Raw genomic sequence first — 17,038 nt, forward strand, 5'->3', positions numbered from 1 at the left:
TCCTTATACCAGCCGAAAGAGTGTGTGCGCACACTATCGCACATGCGCTAGTGCCCACACCCATAATTCAATGCCTGGGGAGGGTGACAACAGCTTCCCCCATGTTGTGGTTGGCTCTGGCCCAGCTCCTGCCCCAGGGAATGTGGAGGTGGATTCAGGGGAAACTTCAACATGTCATAGGCCTGTGTTATTGCCGACAGAGGCAGGTAGTTCAGTGTCCTCAGATGAAGAAGAAGGTGGGAGTGACTTGGAAGAGGGGGGCTTGACACACAGCCCAGGCAGTCAATCTCCATTATCTTCCATTGATTCGGATGAAGACGTCTTGGACCCACGCAAGTGCAAAATTATGCGTAGAAGAGACCAAGTAAGGACATATTACAAGAGATAAGAGAGGCCACCCGTGTTTGGGTGGGGCTCCAGTAATTAGGGCTGCTGCTATAAATAGCAGCGTGTGGGTTTGGCCATTGTGGAAGAGTATCTGATCGCAGTTCATCAGAAATCATGTGTTGCTGTTTTCTGGACTTTGTTGATTTTGAAACCAAAGCAGAGCAACGTGTGTGTGTGTGTGTGTGTGTGTGTGTGTGTGTCACTTTGGTGGAAGAAGAAGGGGTGTGAAGTTTCTTCACAGCTGCTAGCTAAGTACTTAATGACTGCTTAAGGGAAATTGTATAGACTACCCGGTTGTTTTGGGACAAGTGCTCTTTGCAATACAAAAATAGTGCTTAGTTTATTTTGAATTTTGTGATAAAGAACATTGTTTTGAATTTTCAAACGTGTGTGTGTGTGAAATGTGTACCCTTGAATTTTCGGGAGACTCCTACCAGAGAGCCCAGCAGAACACCCCACACCCCCAGAGGCCCTCTGGAGGCCGGAAACAGCCTGCTTCTCAACTTTTGGTGGGCCCAGTAGGCTCATGTTTAGCCCTCCCCAGACTCCAAAAGCTTTCCTTGCACTGGGGAGGGTAAAACTGCCCCATCCCTTCGGAGGCTCTCTGGAAGCCAAAAACCTCCTCTCAGAGCCTCTGTGCAAGCCAAAAATCAGCTGGCCAGCACACACGTATGCGTTGGAGCTAAGTTTGGGCGACGGCTCATGCTAGCAGATATGGCTTCGCGTGCCATTATTGGTTTATATCATGTCTTTTTTTAAAAAAAAAGTTGCTTCAATATATTCTTCTCCTTGTAGCAGCTACCATCCAAGCACAGAGATGGTTAATTGTGCTCTGGGCTGGACAGTTCCAAATACCTAATAAGATTCGCTTTGTCCATCATGTGATTGGGTCCTCTTTTTATTAAGTTATCTAAAAGAGAACTTTTCTTCCCCATCTTGCATCTGTCTTCTTAAGCCCATCCTTTATCTAGTTTGGCCCCAGTGTAAATAACTTTTCCTCCTTGTTTTGTCATTTGGCAGAGCCAGGGAGCTCCTAGTCTTGGATAGACATTTACTTACCATGTTCTATTATTTTATTTCTCTCTTCAACTTTATTTTTCTCATGAAAAGTTCTATTCATGACTTACTGAAATGATTGTGCAGCTCACAACCAGGCAATTCCCCTTCTCTTTACCATGCTTGTATTGTATTATTAAGTCATAAGATGCCTGGCTATCTTTCACAAATGGACAACGGCCCCATTTCTTCATTCCCAAGGAAGATTACCAAGGTAAGTGATTGTTATTATTTTTTCACTTTTTGATTTACCACTTGCTCAGGGGTTTTTTTTCCTTTCAAGGAATGTCTTATAATCTGGCATTTTTCAAGTAGTGACCTGGGATTTTAATTACACCCCATCTAAGAATCAAGGCCAAGGCCATTTTTCCAGCTACTCTTTGTTCTGGGTTGTGTGGAATAGGCTTCCTGCTCTCCAAGATATAGTTGAAAAACTTGAAATCAAAATGTATGGTAGATTTAAGCATTTAAGATATTTCCAGTCGCAGTGGTCACTTTCTCTGAAATAACACAAATTGTATTTGTATTACTATTGAGTAGGTCATTGGGAAATAATGCCCTAACCTTGGGATTTTTCAAATCACATTGCATATAGTTTGCTGAATGGTTGGTTGAAATGAGTTTTGGTGAGTTATTCATCCTTGTTCATCCCAGAAGGCAGATAATGGCGCTATTGCTCATAGGGTGCTACAGGTGGTTCTCGACTTATGGGTGGTTGCTTAACAACCCTATGAAGTTACGATAGGCCTCCCTGGAGATACCTACATTGGAAGATCCAGTTCCAAAGTATCTGTCCATAGTCAGGTGATCATGTTTTGGGCACTCAGCAACCTGCCCACAATTCCTGCCCTTCACACTGTCTCACAGCCAAAAGACTGCATTTTGTTTCTGATGTCACTGGACATCAAAGAATACGCTTCCTGAACACTTTTGGGTGTATCTTATGGATCTTTGGCTGCAGAATGCAGCTGCGAGAGCAATCATGGGCTTCCCTAAATATGCCCATGTTACACCAACACTCCGCAGTCTGCATTGGTTGCCGATCAGTTTCCGGTCACAATTCAAACTGTTGGTTATGACCTATAAAGCCCTTCATTGCACTGGACCAGATTATCTCAGGGACCGCCTTCTGCCGCACGAATCCCAACGACCAGTTAGGTCCCACAGAGTGGGTCTCCTCCGGGTCCTGTCAACTAAACAATGCCGCTTGGCAGGACCCAGGGGAAGAGCCTTCTCTGTGGCGGCCCCGGCCCTCTGGAACCAACTCCCCCCAGAAATTAGAATTGCCCCCACCCTCCTTGCCTTTCGTAAGATACTTAAAACCCACCTCTGCCGCCAGGCATGGGGAAATTGAGATACTCTTTCCCCCTAGGCCTTTACAATTTTATACATGGTATGTCTGTATGTATGTTTGGTTTTTATATTAATGGGTTTTTAATTGTTTTTAGTATTGAATTATTATTATACACTGTCTTGTTATTGCTGTTAGCCGCCCCGAGTCTCCGGAGAGGGGCAGCATACAAATCCAATAAATAAACAAACAAACAAACAAACAAACAAATAAATAAATAAATAAATAAATAATCACAAAATAACCATTTTATAGAAATCTTCTGTTTTTCCATTATGGTAATATATACCCTTCGGTATCTGTTGGCTATACTTTACTCCTGAAAGAAACTTAGAGAAACATGGAACTATTGTTGAAGTGCATCCAGTACACCAAGTACAACTAGAATGTCTGGGGAGATCTAAGTATAGTGGCTCTGCTCCTTGGAATGCAGTTCTATATACCAAGTACAGTACTGTGGTTAAGTATGTGAATAGGACAGCTATGCAAGAGAGTTGCATTATTTCATAAAGAAATAACCATTACAAAAGGAAAAGCAAGTAGGATGCTTGGCTGCATAGCTAGAGGTATAACAAGCAGGAAGAGGGAGATTATGATCCCACTATATAGAATGCTGGTGAGACCACATTTGGAATACTGTATTCAGTTCTGGAGACCTCACCTACAAAAAGATATTGACAAAATTGAACGGGTCCAAAGACGGGCTACAAGAATGGTGGAAGGTCTTAAGCATAAAACGTATCAGGAAAGACTTAATGAACTCAATCTGTATAGTCTGGAGTACAGAAGGAAAAGGGGGGACATGATCGAAACATTTAAATATGTTAAAGGGTTAAATAAGGTCCAGGAGGGAAGTGTTTTTAATAGGAAAGTGAACACAAGAACAAGGGGACACAATCTGAAGTTAGTTGGGGGAAAGATCAAAAGCAACATGAGAAAATATTATTTTACTGAAAGAGTAGTAGATCCTTGGAACAAACTTCCAGCAGACGTGGTAGATAAATCCACAGTAACTGAATTTAAACATGCCTGGGATAAACATATATCCATCCTAAGATAAAATACAGAAAATAGTATAAGGGCAGACTAGATGGATCATGAGGTCTTTTTCTGCCGCCAGTCTTCTATGTTTCTATGATTTGGTTCCAGGACAGAAAAATGTGGTACATGAACCGCTTGTTGACCCAACAAAGAAAAGTTTGTCTCTTCTTCACATAAAACATGGACTGATGAAACATTTTGTGAATGTGATGAACAAAGAAGGTGAAGGTTTTTGTTCGTTGAAACAGATGTTTCCAATAATATTTGATGTCAAGTTTAAGGAAGGCATTTTTGTTGGATCACAGATCAGATACATCATCAGTGGCAAGCAGTTTGAAGATGTGTTGATGGCGCTAGAGAAAATCTGGAAAGCATTTGAGAACTGAGAATTTTGGGGGCAACTAAATAGAACAGAATTTTTTATTGGCCAAGTGTGATTGGACACACAAGGAATTTGTCTTGGTGCATATGCTCTCAGCGTACATAAAATAAAATATACATTTGTCAAGAATCATATGGTACAACACTTAATGATTGTCATAGGGGTCAAATAAGCAATGAAGAAGCAATATTAATAAAAATCTTAGGATATAAGCAACAAGTTACAGTCATACAGTCAACATGGGAGGAAATGGGTGAAAGGAATGATGAGAAAAACTAGTAGAATAGAAGTGCAGATTAAGTAGAAAATCTGACAGTGTTGAGGGAATTATTTGTTTAGTAGAGTGAAGGCATTCGGAAAAAAACTGTTCTTGTGTCTAGTTGTCTTGGTGTGCAGTGCTCTGTAGCGACGTTTTGAGGGCAAGAGTTGAAACAATTTGTGTCCAGGATGTGAGGGGTCAGTAAATATTTTCACAGCCTTCTTTTTGATTCGTGCAGTATACACGTCCTCAATGGAAGGCAGGTTGGCAGCAATTGTTTTTTCTGCAGTTCTGATTATCCTGTGAAGTCTGTCTCGGTCCTGTTGGGTTGCAGCACCAAACCATACAGTTATAGAGGTGCAGATGACAGACTCAATGATTCCTCTGTAGAACTGTATCAGCAGCTCCTTGGGCAGTTTGAGCTTCCTGAGAATACCAAATTACATGCGGCTGGTTGACAAATTCCTTATCCCATACAAGTGGGGGGGGGGCGAAACGCAGTGGGGTAGCGAAAATGGAGCTCCCCCCTAGAGCACCCAATTTGCACTGAAAGATGAAAGAAAATGCAGGGCATCCTACATAAGCCATGCCTACCGTGTTTTGGTAGCCCTTCACTGAATACAAGATCATGAAGGGCACTGAAGATTCATTTTCTGCATTGACATTTTGACTTTTCCCTCAAAATGTAGACATAGTCAGTGACAAACATGGTGAAAGATTTCATCAGGACATTGACATAATGGAAAAATTGTTTTCAGGGCAACTGAAATCCATCAATGCTGACTAATTATTGTTGGACACTGCAGCAAGTTGCACAAGGCTCTGAGGACAAATGAACATCAATAGTTAAACAGTTTTAGTTGAACTCGTGCAGTGTGTTAGATACATCATGAGATTAAGCACAATACAGCCATTAAAAATCAATTTCATATTTCTCAAGAATTCTTACATAATACTGTCATTCTGAAATTATATTTATTTTCAATTTGAAGGGTCATTATCATAATCAAACTATTTTTTAGGAAGCCAACTCTTATTAAGTTATTTTTGACAAAACTGGCTCATAGCAAACCACTGTGCACGAATCCCAGCGACCGGTTAGGTCCCACAGAGTTGGCCTTCTCCAGGTCCCGTCGACTAAACAATGTCGTTTGGCGGGACCCAGGAGAAGAGCCTTCTCTGTGGCGGCCCTGACCCTCTGGAACCAGCTCCCCCCAGAGATTAGAACTGCCCCCACCCTCCTTGCCTTTCGTAAAGTTCTTAAGACCCATCTCTGCCGTCAGGCATGGGGGAACTGAGACATCTCCCCCAGGCCTATACAGTTTATACATGGTATGTTTGTGTGTATGCTTGCTTTTAATAATGGGGTTTTTTGTGTTTTTTAAATTATTAGATTTGTTCTTACATTGTCTTTGTTATTGTTGTGAGTCGCCCTGATTCTACGGAGAGGGGCGGCATACAAATCTAATAAATAATAATAATAATAATAATAATTAATAATAATAATAATAATAATAATAATAATAATACTGTGATCATTTAAGGATCACAGTAATCATTTTATGTCCATAGTGTTCACTTCATGACTGCTGTAAAGAAGGTCGTAAAATCAGGTTAGTCACATGGCTGATCCATTTTACAGCTGTCGTAACTTATAACCATGATAGGCACAGTACTTTATGGTAATAAGTTGAGGACATCTGTAAATCTCATTGAGTTTATTCAGTTTATTTTGATGGGCACTCAGTTGATCCCACAAATACTAGAAATTTCACTAGAAAGAACCCATCTTTTCTATTATTTATGTCTCATTTTGGGGTCCAATTCAGAGTAGCGGCTTTTACCTTTCAAACTTCATCCTGAGAATCAGGTCCTTGTCTTTTGGCTATTTGAAGTATAATGATGGAAATAAAAGATAAAGAAAGATGCAGAACCTAATGTAGAAGGTTCTCTCCAAGGCAGTGGTGGGTTCAGACTGGTCCTTAGAAAGCGGCACTGGCTGGAGGCTCCGCCCACCCTACAGCGATGCTCCACCCATCCACCTGGAATGCTTCTGCGCAGGGGTGGGCTGCTAGCCGAAATGCCTAATTGGGCTCACCTGTACGGCTCTGGAGGAGGTACCATGAGTTTGAGCGTAATTATGCTTCTGTGTCCATGCAGGTAGAAAAATCATGCATGGAGACGCAGGTGCACCCGTGTTCCGGTGAGGTTTTTTGCTTCTGTGCATGCGTCTCCATGCACGATTTTGCTACCTGCACGGGCGCAGAAGCATAATTCTACTCAAATTCACGGTACCTCCTGAGCTGCGTAGGCGAGCCCAATTAGGCGTTCCAGCTAGCAGCCCACCGCTGCTTCTGCACACGTGCAAAATAATTGTGCATGTGCACGAGCTCACATGCAAACCGGTAGCAAACTAATTTAGAACCCACTCCTGCTCCAGGGTCACCTGCCTTCCTCATCACTATTACCTTTCCAACACAAAGTGAAAGATGGTTTTCCAGAAAACCTTTGAGGATAACGCAAGAGCAGAAGCTGATCTATTGTGCAGTTATGCAGTTGATATTCCATAGTCCTTTTTTCTCTTGGATGCTGAGATTTGTATGGAAGCATTGATGCTTTTTTAATGCTTCACCTTCATAGTTTTATTATTTATTTTATTTATTTATTTTGTCCAATACACAATGAGGGTTTTAGTGGGTATATATCAATATACACATAGTAAAATACATGATGACGCTTATAGAGGAGATACTCATAGTAAAATATATCTAAGAAATAATAGAAAAGAAGATATAAGAATAGAATATATCAATGAAAGAATAGAAGAAGAGATCTAGGAATACAAGAAAGGTATAGGAGATATAGGAGAGCAATAGGACAGGGGACGGAAGGCACTCTAGTGCACTTGTACTCGCCCCTTACTGACCTCTTAGGAATCTGGATAGGTCAACCGTAGATAATCTAAGGGTAAAGTGTTGGGGGTTTGGGGATGACACTATGGAGTCCGGTAATGAGTTCCACGCTTCAACAATTCGGTTGCTGAAGTGACTGGATTTTTTTTCCCCAATATGATTTGTGATTGAAATCAGAATTAAGATGGCAGGGGATTGGTGGAAAATCCATTTGGTTAAAATAACAAAAGAATTAGTTTTTGGGTTTTTTCCCCAGTGATTATATGGGTATATCAGTAGGATTGAGCTCAGACAGCTTTTGGATTGTTTCATATTCTAGTTATCCATTGCTACCACTTCTATCTTATCTTTAATTCTTACATACTTTACTACTCTTCACTTATTCATTTCTTATTTTCACCGCTTAATAAGAACGACAAGTCATTAAACTCAATACATCTGCTATTGAAGCAGACAATCCCTTTCCCACCCCACCTCCTTTTTAGATTTATTAAGTTATATATGGTGAAGATAATAAATATGGTCACTGGAATGTAAACTAAGAATGAAACATGAATAGAATTATCGTAATAATATTCTTTAATACATAATAATGATATGTATATTAAGGAATATAATGGACCTCTGTAACTCTCTGTAAATTTTACTTTTAAACTCATTATACTTGTACTCTCCTTTCTCCTCCCCCTTTTTGATTTTGTACTCCCTTCTCCCCCTTCCCTTTTTATAAAACTAATAAATTATATTTTTTTAAAAATAACAAAAGAAATATTAAATGTTTAAATCAGTTGTAAAGTTGTTGCTTATTCTACCTAAGATATTTGACTAATATCACATTCTAAATATACAATGCAATCTATTGTCCTATTATTTAAGATTTAGGCAACATGTGTCCATTTTCTCTAGATCCCAACTTCAATGTTCAGCATTAGCTACTATGGAAAAGTTCTATTTATAGACTGGCTAGAGGCATGCCTAATTCCCATTGTGGATCAACCTCCATCAGTGAATAAACTTAAATTCCTCCCTCTGATATATTTTGTACTATGTATTTGCTATCCCATCATTTCCAATTACTTTGAAGGGTCTAAAAGGTTCTTCGTTCTAGTTTTCTGAGAGAGGAACCTACAGAGGTATCCCTTCTGCAGATTTACTTTGCCTTCTGTAAAGTAGGCCTACGTATGAACAACAGTTTCTTCTAGTTGACGTCTATGGGTTTTGCCACTACAAAGAGGGATCCAGTGACTTTCCAGATATTGTTGGCTTACAACTGCCAATGAATCCTGCTGCTGTTCTGAAAGCAGCAAGCTATGGCAGTTTTCAGAGGGCCAGCAATTTCCTGTTCCAGGTCTAATCAGTGCCAGTTTTAAAAGGAAAAGGGCATATTTTGTAAATTATTGTACATGTTTTCTATAATCAAAGTATGGAATCAAAGTATATCAGCAAATCACTTTCCTCCTTCCCTGCTGATTCTCATTTTTTTAATTATTGAGGTTAATTATTAAGGGTCTGTTCTGGGTCCTATTCTTTTTAATATGTTTGTGAGTGACATAGGGGAAGGTTTGGCAGGAAAGGTTTGCCTATTTGCCGATGACTCTAAAGTGTGCAATAGGGTTGATATTCCTGGAGGGGTCTGTAATATGGTAAATGATTTAGCTTTTCTAGATAAATGGTCAAAGCAATGGAAACTGCAGTTTAATGTTTCCAAATGTAAAATAATGCACTTGGGGAAAAGGAATCTTCAATCTGAGTATTGCATTGGCAGTTCTGTGTTAGCAAAAACTTCAGAAGAGAAGGATTTAGGGGTAGTGATTTCTGACAGTCTCAAAATGGGTGAGCAGTGTGTCGGGCGGTAGGAAAAGCAAGTAGGATGCTTGGATGCATAGTTAGAGGTATAACAAGCAGGAAGAGGGAGATTATGATCCCGCTATATAGAGTGCTGGTGAGATCACATTTGGAATACTGTGTTCAGTTCTGGAGAACTCACCTACAAAAAGATATTGACAAAATTGAATGGGTCCAAAGACGGGCTACAAGAATGGTGGAAAGTCTTAAGCATAAAACGTACCAGGAAAGACTTAATGAACTCAATCTGTATAGTCTGGAGGACAGAAGGAAAAGGGGGGACATGATCGAAACATTTAAATATGTTAAAGGGTTAAATAAGGTTCAGGAGGGAAGTGTTTTTAATAGGAAAGTGAACACAAGAACAAGGGGACACAATCTGAAGTTAGTTGGGGGAAAGATCAAAAGCAACATGAGAAAATATTATTTTACTGAAAGAGTAGTAGATCCTTGGAACAAACTTCCAGCAGACGTGGTTGGTAAATCCACAGTAACTGAATTTAAACATGCCTGGGATAAACATAGATCCACCCTAAGATAAAATACAGGAAATAGTATAAGGGGCAGACTAGATGGACCATGAGGTCTTTTTCTGCCGTCAGTCTTCTATGTTTCTATGTTTAAGATGCAATAATACCAACCTAGGAAACACATGCTTGGTGCCATTTCAGGTTAAACATAATGGGTTGAAGAGGTCTTCCTCAGATAATATCTTCTATGTTTCCCATCTCCAGCACCAGAACAATATGATCCAGCTGGTTGAAATTCTGGGAACTGTAATGCCATCTTATCTAAAAGGCAGCAGACTTATATAGCATGACTCCTAAAGATGACAGTAGTCCTTTTCTGACCTGACTTTTCTTATTTGTCCCTCTTAGCATCTGACCTTTCCACTTATTGCTGTTACACTCCTATCATCATTTGGGTCCTCCATGCTGTATGGCTTCAATCTGGCGGTGGTAAACTCTCCAGCAGTGGTAAGACAGACTAGAAGGTGGAAAGTGGGATTATTCTTCCCCTAAACAAGCAGAACAATGCAGTGGTGCAACAGATCGGCCTGTAGTTCTTGAACTATAATTCACAACATTTCTCACCATGGACTTTGTTGACTGGGTTGACGAAGCTGCAATTCAGAGGCAATCAAGATTTCCCATCACTGATCTGGCAGAAAAGCCCTTTCCATTTCCCAACCTTAACAGGAGAGCTAGCTCTCTTCTTTGTTCCAGTGTATCAGTGTTTGGATTGATATTATCCCCTGCAGGCATCACTGGCCTTCAGCTGACCCAGGCGTTGTGAAAATTGACCATGGTAAATGTGGAGCTAGGATTGTGGCAATCTTCTCTTTATCAGTCTCCCTTTCCCTTCTTTTGCAGCACATCAAAGCCTTCTACAATGCAACATGGTACCAACGCTATGGGCAGGGCCTGGCGCAAGGACCTCTCACTCTCATGTACTCCCTGACTGTCTCCATTTTTGCCCTGGGGGGCTTGGTGGGCTCATTTCCTGTGGGAATTCTGGTCACCCAATATGGGAGGTAAGAGCTAGGCCAACAAGAGTTACCTCGCGGTAAGATGGGCAACCAATGAATTTAATAATAAATAAGTAACGAGATAGTGATTCTCAATTACACATAGAGAGCATGCAAGTTAGCAACAATAATTGATGTATACTGAAATCGCTGCCACACCTAGGAACATTTTTTTCTAGTCTGATGGGTCTCACTCATTCTGCATGGATCTTATCCCCATTATTATGTCTATGAGTGATGCTTGCTGTAGAACAACACATAAGAATATTACCAGGATAAGAAAACTTGCTTATAATAAGAAAACTTGCTTATAATATATTAAAGTATTTAAATATATTTTCAGTTTATTAACTTTCAAGAGCACTTTTAATTGTCCTTGGGTGATTGACTTAGAGCTCCATTTTGTTAAAGGAGGAATTTAAATAATGAAAATAATTAAATAGATAATGGAGTTAATCAGCTTGACATACCAAGGAAAGCCTGACCCATTCCTTTTAAAAAAATTATTGAACATTTTCAACATTAAAAATGACAAAACACAAAAACACATACAACCAACCAACAATTTTCCTCATTACAGTGGCTTCATACCGGTGTTATTAATAGCCATATATTATCTAAGTTCTAATTTTTTAAATACCTACTACTCTTATTACAATACTACTTACACTTATATACAATTTTTCTAGATTCTCTTACACACATATATAGAAAATATTCATACATCATTTTCTAATTATTATTTAATAATAATGACCAGTTCCTTTTACCTGCCTTTCAATCATGTCCTACATTTAATTTAAAGTTTCTCTGAATCATTTGTGCTGTCATAAGAACAATACAGTACAGTAGTCCCTCGCTATACCGCGCTTCACCTACTGCGGCTTCACTTCATCGCGGGTTTCTGAGGAAGTCAATTGGCAGATTTAAACAGCCCGCCGAACTCGATAGGCAGGTTTTAAAAAAATAATAATAATCTAAAATTGTAAATACTGTATTTAAATACTGTATCTAAAATAAATACTGTGTGGGAAGGGTTTATAAACACTTAAAACAATGAAAACTTACCAATTACAATATAAATACTTAAATAAGTACTATCAGTCGATAAATTCCCCATCGCGGATTTCACCTATCGCGGCCAGGTCTGGAACGTAACACCAGCAATAGGTGAGGGACTACTGTATCTGTATTTATGCTCTAGCAAGTTCTTCTTCTTTTTACTCTTTGGTATCAGAGTCATCAAAGGTGGGTCCAGAGAATTGTTTGGCTGGCCAGTTTATTTCTCACTCCATCTGATAAATAGCCCTCATGTGAAATAAGCAAGGGGAATGCCAGTCTCTTTAGGATAAAGAAGGAAGAGGGGTTATGGTAAGATCACTTTGGGAAGACAGAAGAGGAAGAGAAAAATATGAGAATAATTAAATTTTTTGTCTTTTTGTTACCAGGAATGGCACTTTGATCCGTAGCAACTTCCTCGTTCTGTTGGCTGGCATATTAATGGGATTCAGCCGCTACTTGGGATCCCCTGAAATGGTCATTTTGGGGCGCTTCATCATAGGGATCCATTCTGGTAGGCTTTAATAAAGGAGAATATTTGTAGCTCAAGATTAAAATTTATTTGTTTACTTGTTTACTTACTTACTTACTTAGTTTGTTTGTTTGTTTGTTTAGACTTCTTTTTTCTTTTTTTAAATATATATTTATTAATTTTTTCCTTTTTAAAAAAAAGTACATAGTCATATTTACAGATGAATCTACATCGTATATACATTCCTATCGACATTGTCTTCTAATTACTTTTAGATTTCTTGATGTTTTATTTCAATGCTTCTTTTAAGTTTCTTTTTTTTGTCCATTGGTACCATTTTGTCCAGGTTTCATAATAGTCCGATTCTTTTCGATTATTAAGTTCCATTGTCAATCTGTCCATCTCTGCACAGTCATATATTTTCTTGATGATCTCATTGTCTTCAGGTATTTGCGGATTTTTCCAGTTCTGTGCAAATACAATCCTTTCAGCTGTTGTAATATGCAAGCTTAGATATTTTACATTTTTAGAATAGGTACCTCTCATAATACCCAGTAGAAAAAACTCTTGCGTATATTCTATTTTTGTATTTGTTATTTGACACAACCAATTATTTATTTTTTCCCAATATTTTCTTGTCTCTGGACATAACCACCATAGGTGAAAGAAGGTGCCTTGAGTGTTTTGTTTAGACTTCTATGCAGCCCAATCCCGAAAGACTCAGGGCGGCTCACAGCAATATAAAATTAGAATAACAATAACAATAAAAAGAAGTCAAGGAAAAAAATGAGAAATTTCTGAAACTCTAAAAAACAGTTCAAGAACATGCGTACTACTCATTCATATCAATTCATATATATGGACAAGCTAGTGGTTGATTTAGGGCCCCCAGGCCTGCCGGCATAACCAGGTCTTCGTGGCCTTAAGAGAAGCCAACAGGGTGAGGGGGAGGGGAGCTGATTCCATAAAGTCGGGGCAGCAACAGATAAGGCCCTTCCCTCGTGGTCCCGCCAGCCTTTCATTGTTTAGCTGACGGGATCTGGAGGAGGCCAACTCTGTGTGCTCTAATGAGGTGACCTTGGTGGTCTTTGAGCTTAGCTGGATTTTTTGCAGATGTTTATTACCCAAATTAGGTAACACCACCAGTGGTAGTCCTGATGATGTGACCTAGTTTGGGTAATGAGACATCTGCAAGGAAACAACCAAGCTCAGAGACCACCAAGGACCTCTCTTGCTGTATCAATATGTTTTCTCCCTTCCATAAAGCAAGTCAAGTACACAAATTGGTTTTTGCAATGTTTTTATAGAAGCATTGATCTTCTAATCCCATTGTGGCTTTGGAATGCTTTTATTGAAGCTACAAACTGTTGTATAATTGAGAGAGATGTATGCAGCCTATCTCTGGTCTCCCCCAACCCTCTTTGCGTTGCACCAGATTTCTCTGTGGTTACAATGCAAAGAATTGTCATTATACAAATGCAAGGTTAGTTAAGAAAGTAAACGAAATCATCGTTCTGAGCGAAAGCAGGCCATTGCTGTAGGCATAATAATAAACGATTGTCAAATCAATGGGCATACAATATGTGGAACAAATGTGCAGGTCTCAGAGTTAGATGGAAAATAATCTCTTTTCCCTCTCTCAACCCACGTACTGGTTTTGGGGCTCTGTATCTTCTTGCAACCAGAAAACAGGCAAACACTACAAAGGGTTAAATAAGGTCCAGGAGGGAAGTGTTTTTAATAGGAAAGTGAACACAAGAACAAGGGGACACAATCTGAAGTTAGTTTGGGGAAAGATCAAAAGCAACATGAGAAGATATTATTTTACTGAAAGAGTAGTAGATGCTTGGAACAAACTTCCAGCAGACGTGGTTGGTAAATCCACAGTAACTGAATTTAAACATGCCTGGGATAAACATAGATCCATCCTAAGATAAAATACAGGAAATAGTATAAGGGCAGACTAGATGGACCATGAGGTCTTTTTCTGCCATCAAACATTTATGTTTCTATGTTTCTATGTTTCTAAAATAACATCCATCTTAGTGTCCTCCGTGTACATTGGACTACAGGCAGGGATGGGCTGCTTGGGTTTCTCAGGGGTTCAGGAGAACCTCTAGCTAGGATTCCTTGCAGTTTGGAGAACCCACAAATCCCACTCTTGGCTGGCCACACCCAGCCCACCCCTCCCTTCCCAGGAGTCATCCATTTTGGATGCAGTAAGCGGAGGTTCGGGGAAGGCAAAAAAGGAGTCTACTGGAAGTTCTGTATGCAGAGACTGGGAAGGCCATTTTCGTCCTCCTAGACCAGTGATGGGGAACCTATGGCATGGGTGCCACAGGTAGCACACAGAGCCATATCTCCTGGCACACGAGCTGTTCCCCTAGGTCAGCTCCAATGCGCATGTGTCTGCCGGCCAGCTGACTTTTGGCTCACACAAAGGCTCTGGGAGGGCGTTTTTGGATTCCAGAGAGCCTCTGGAGGATGGGGGAGGGTGTTTGTATCCTCCCTCAGCTCCAGGGAAGCCTTTGGAGCCTGTTCTGTCTGGGTCCCCCCAGACGCCAACACCGACCAAAAAGAGTATCCAGACACACTGGTAAAAAGCAAAGGCAGTTTATATAATTCAAAGCAAACACAGGTAACAAAAACTGTTCTTACAGACAGGAACACGATGAAGCTTCACAGAGGTTTCACGAAGGCCAGGCAATAAAACAAGATTTTTGCTGGCAAAAACAACGCTGGAGATAATAAAACCCATGCTTCCCCCAAGTCTTTCAGCCTTCTAGGCCACAAGCCAAGATCAGAGACGCCGAGGATCGAAGCAAGGTCACAGGACTCCCAGTTGATAACTCTCCACAAGACTGTAAGGGCGGGCCTGCCTTTTCAACCCTGCTGAGGAGAACCACACCCAAACCCAGCTGTTGCCAATTCAGGGATGGAAATACCTTTCTAATTGGCCCCGTCTTTGAGCTGCTCGTCGCTGCCTCATGTCTATTATAGCCTGTGCGTCTTCATCCAATGAATCCAGGCTACTAGCTGGGGAGAGGGCCCCCCCCCGGGGTCTCAGGCTGCTCTCCCTCCTCCTCTTCCTGACGTTCCTCTCCCCCGTCTGCCTGGTCCTCTCCCTCCTGTTCACTGTCCTCCTCCTCGGGGCATGGATCCGGCAGAGATCCAACCGGTCCCTGAGGAGCCTCAGGCTGAATCACAACAGAGCCCGAGGAGGACAAAACATGAGCCTATTAGGCCTACCAGAAGTTGGGAAACAGACCTTTTCCAGCTTCCAGAGGGCCTCTGGAGGGCAGCAGAAGCTGTTTTTGCCCTTCCAGGCATTGAATTATGGGTGTCGGCACTCGCGCATGCATGATAGCATGCACCCATGCTCTTTTGGCACCTGAGGAAAAAAAGGTTTGCCATCACTGTCCTAGAGGCTCAAGGAAAGCCTTCGGAACTCAGGGAGAGCCAAAATGCCCCCTCCATCATGGTGCAGAAGACCAAATAGGCCACACCCACCATGGCCACGCCCACCCAGCAACCAGGCACAGAACCTCTTGCTAAACATTTTGAAGTCCACCCCTGACTACAAGTTCCAAAATTCCCAGGTAGTTTGAGATTCTGATTATAAATTATGTCGCCCAATTTGAAGGACAGCAGACTGAAGAAGGTTGAGCTAGCTATTTCATTTGCAAATAAAGTTCCCGGTTGAGCTTGTCTTGAAATGAAAAGAAAAATGTCATCTTCTTAATTCTTAAAAAACCCTACCATGTTCCTAAGTAATTGACTGCATATTCATTTCATAAGCTGGTCTGATTTAGGCTGTTTTCTCAAGAAATGTCATGCCATAATGAACTAATTATAATGGTGTCACATTTTTATCTTTTTACTGTAAAGGTGATTTTTTAATTATTTATTTTGTTCATTCAGCTGTCATCTTCAATGCCCCCCCTCAATCACAAGAAACTCTAGGTGGCTTTTACAGAATGGGATTAAATGATCAAATGCTGTATGATATCAGCTAAATATTAAAATGTTGGAAATATATTGTCTTTCTTCTTCTTTTTTTGATCCCTCTGTCAGGCATCTGTCTCAGTGTGGTGCCCATGTACCTGGGAGAAATTGCCCCAAAGAACCTCCGAGGATTCCTGGGCCTGGTTCCAAGCATCTTCATTTGTCTGGGGGTCTTTTCTGCCCAAGTCCTGGGCCTTCCAGAACTTCTGGGGGCGGTAAATGCTATACTTTCACTTTTACTGAGCTAGGGCAGAGCACCCAATGAAATGCAGGCCCGCCGTTGTTTGGAAACTAAGCTGAAGAAATAGCAAGAGCACCATTTTCTATCCCACAGTTGTTCTCCCGCTGGTTTAGATGGATTTGGCTTCCTTGAAGCTCAATCTATTTCTCCGGGCCGCCTGCTTCTCCAAGCAGTGCAGAGCTTCTTCAAGTAGTCCTTTGCTTCACAAAGTCCTTTGCTTCCCAATGTTTCTGCTCATCCAGCTGTTTATTTCTTGTGTAATGCATGTAAGCCGGCGAGTTAAATACAGTGATACCTCATCTTACAAACTTAATTGGTTCCGGGACGAGGTTTGTAAGGTGAAAAGTTTGTAAGACAAAACAATGTTTCCCATAGGAATCAATAGAAAAGCAATTAATGCATGCAAGCCCAAAGGTCACCCCTTTTGCCAGCTGAATCACCCGTTTTTGCGCTGCTGGCATTCCCCTGAGGCTCCCCTCCATGGACTTCCGTGTTTTTGT

The 17,038-nt window shown here is 40.8% G+C and overlaps 1 protein-coding gene across 1 annotated transcript in view; it reads left to right on the forward strand.

Annotated features, from left to right (window-relative positions):
- The first annotated feature begins 6,556 nt into the window (after nucleotides 1-6,556).
- Nucleotides 6,557-17,038, forward strand: part of LOC139168599 (solute carrier family 2, facilitated glucose transporter member 9-like) — a 29,806-nt gene continuing 19,324 nt past the window's right edge. Inside the window, exons 1-5 of the mRNA XM_070754223.1 lie at nucleotides 6,557-6,610; nucleotides 10,112-10,210; nucleotides 10,607-10,767; nucleotides 12,210-12,334; nucleotides 16,367-16,512. Of these exons, the coding sequence (XP_070610324.1) occupies nucleotides 6,557-6,610; nucleotides 10,112-10,210; nucleotides 10,607-10,767; nucleotides 12,210-12,334; nucleotides 16,367-16,512 (585 nt within the window). The remainder of the gene's footprint in view (nucleotides 6,611-10,111; nucleotides 10,211-10,606; nucleotides 10,768-12,209; nucleotides 12,335-16,366; nucleotides 16,513-17,038) is intronic.

The sequence above is a fragment of the Erythrolamprus reginae genome, chromosome 5, assembly GCF_031021105.1.
Source record: "Erythrolamprus reginae isolate rEryReg1 chromosome 5, rEryReg1.hap1, whole genome shotgun sequence".
NCBI lineage: Eukaryota > Metazoa > Chordata > Lepidosauria > Squamata > Dipsadidae > Erythrolamprus > Erythrolamprus reginae.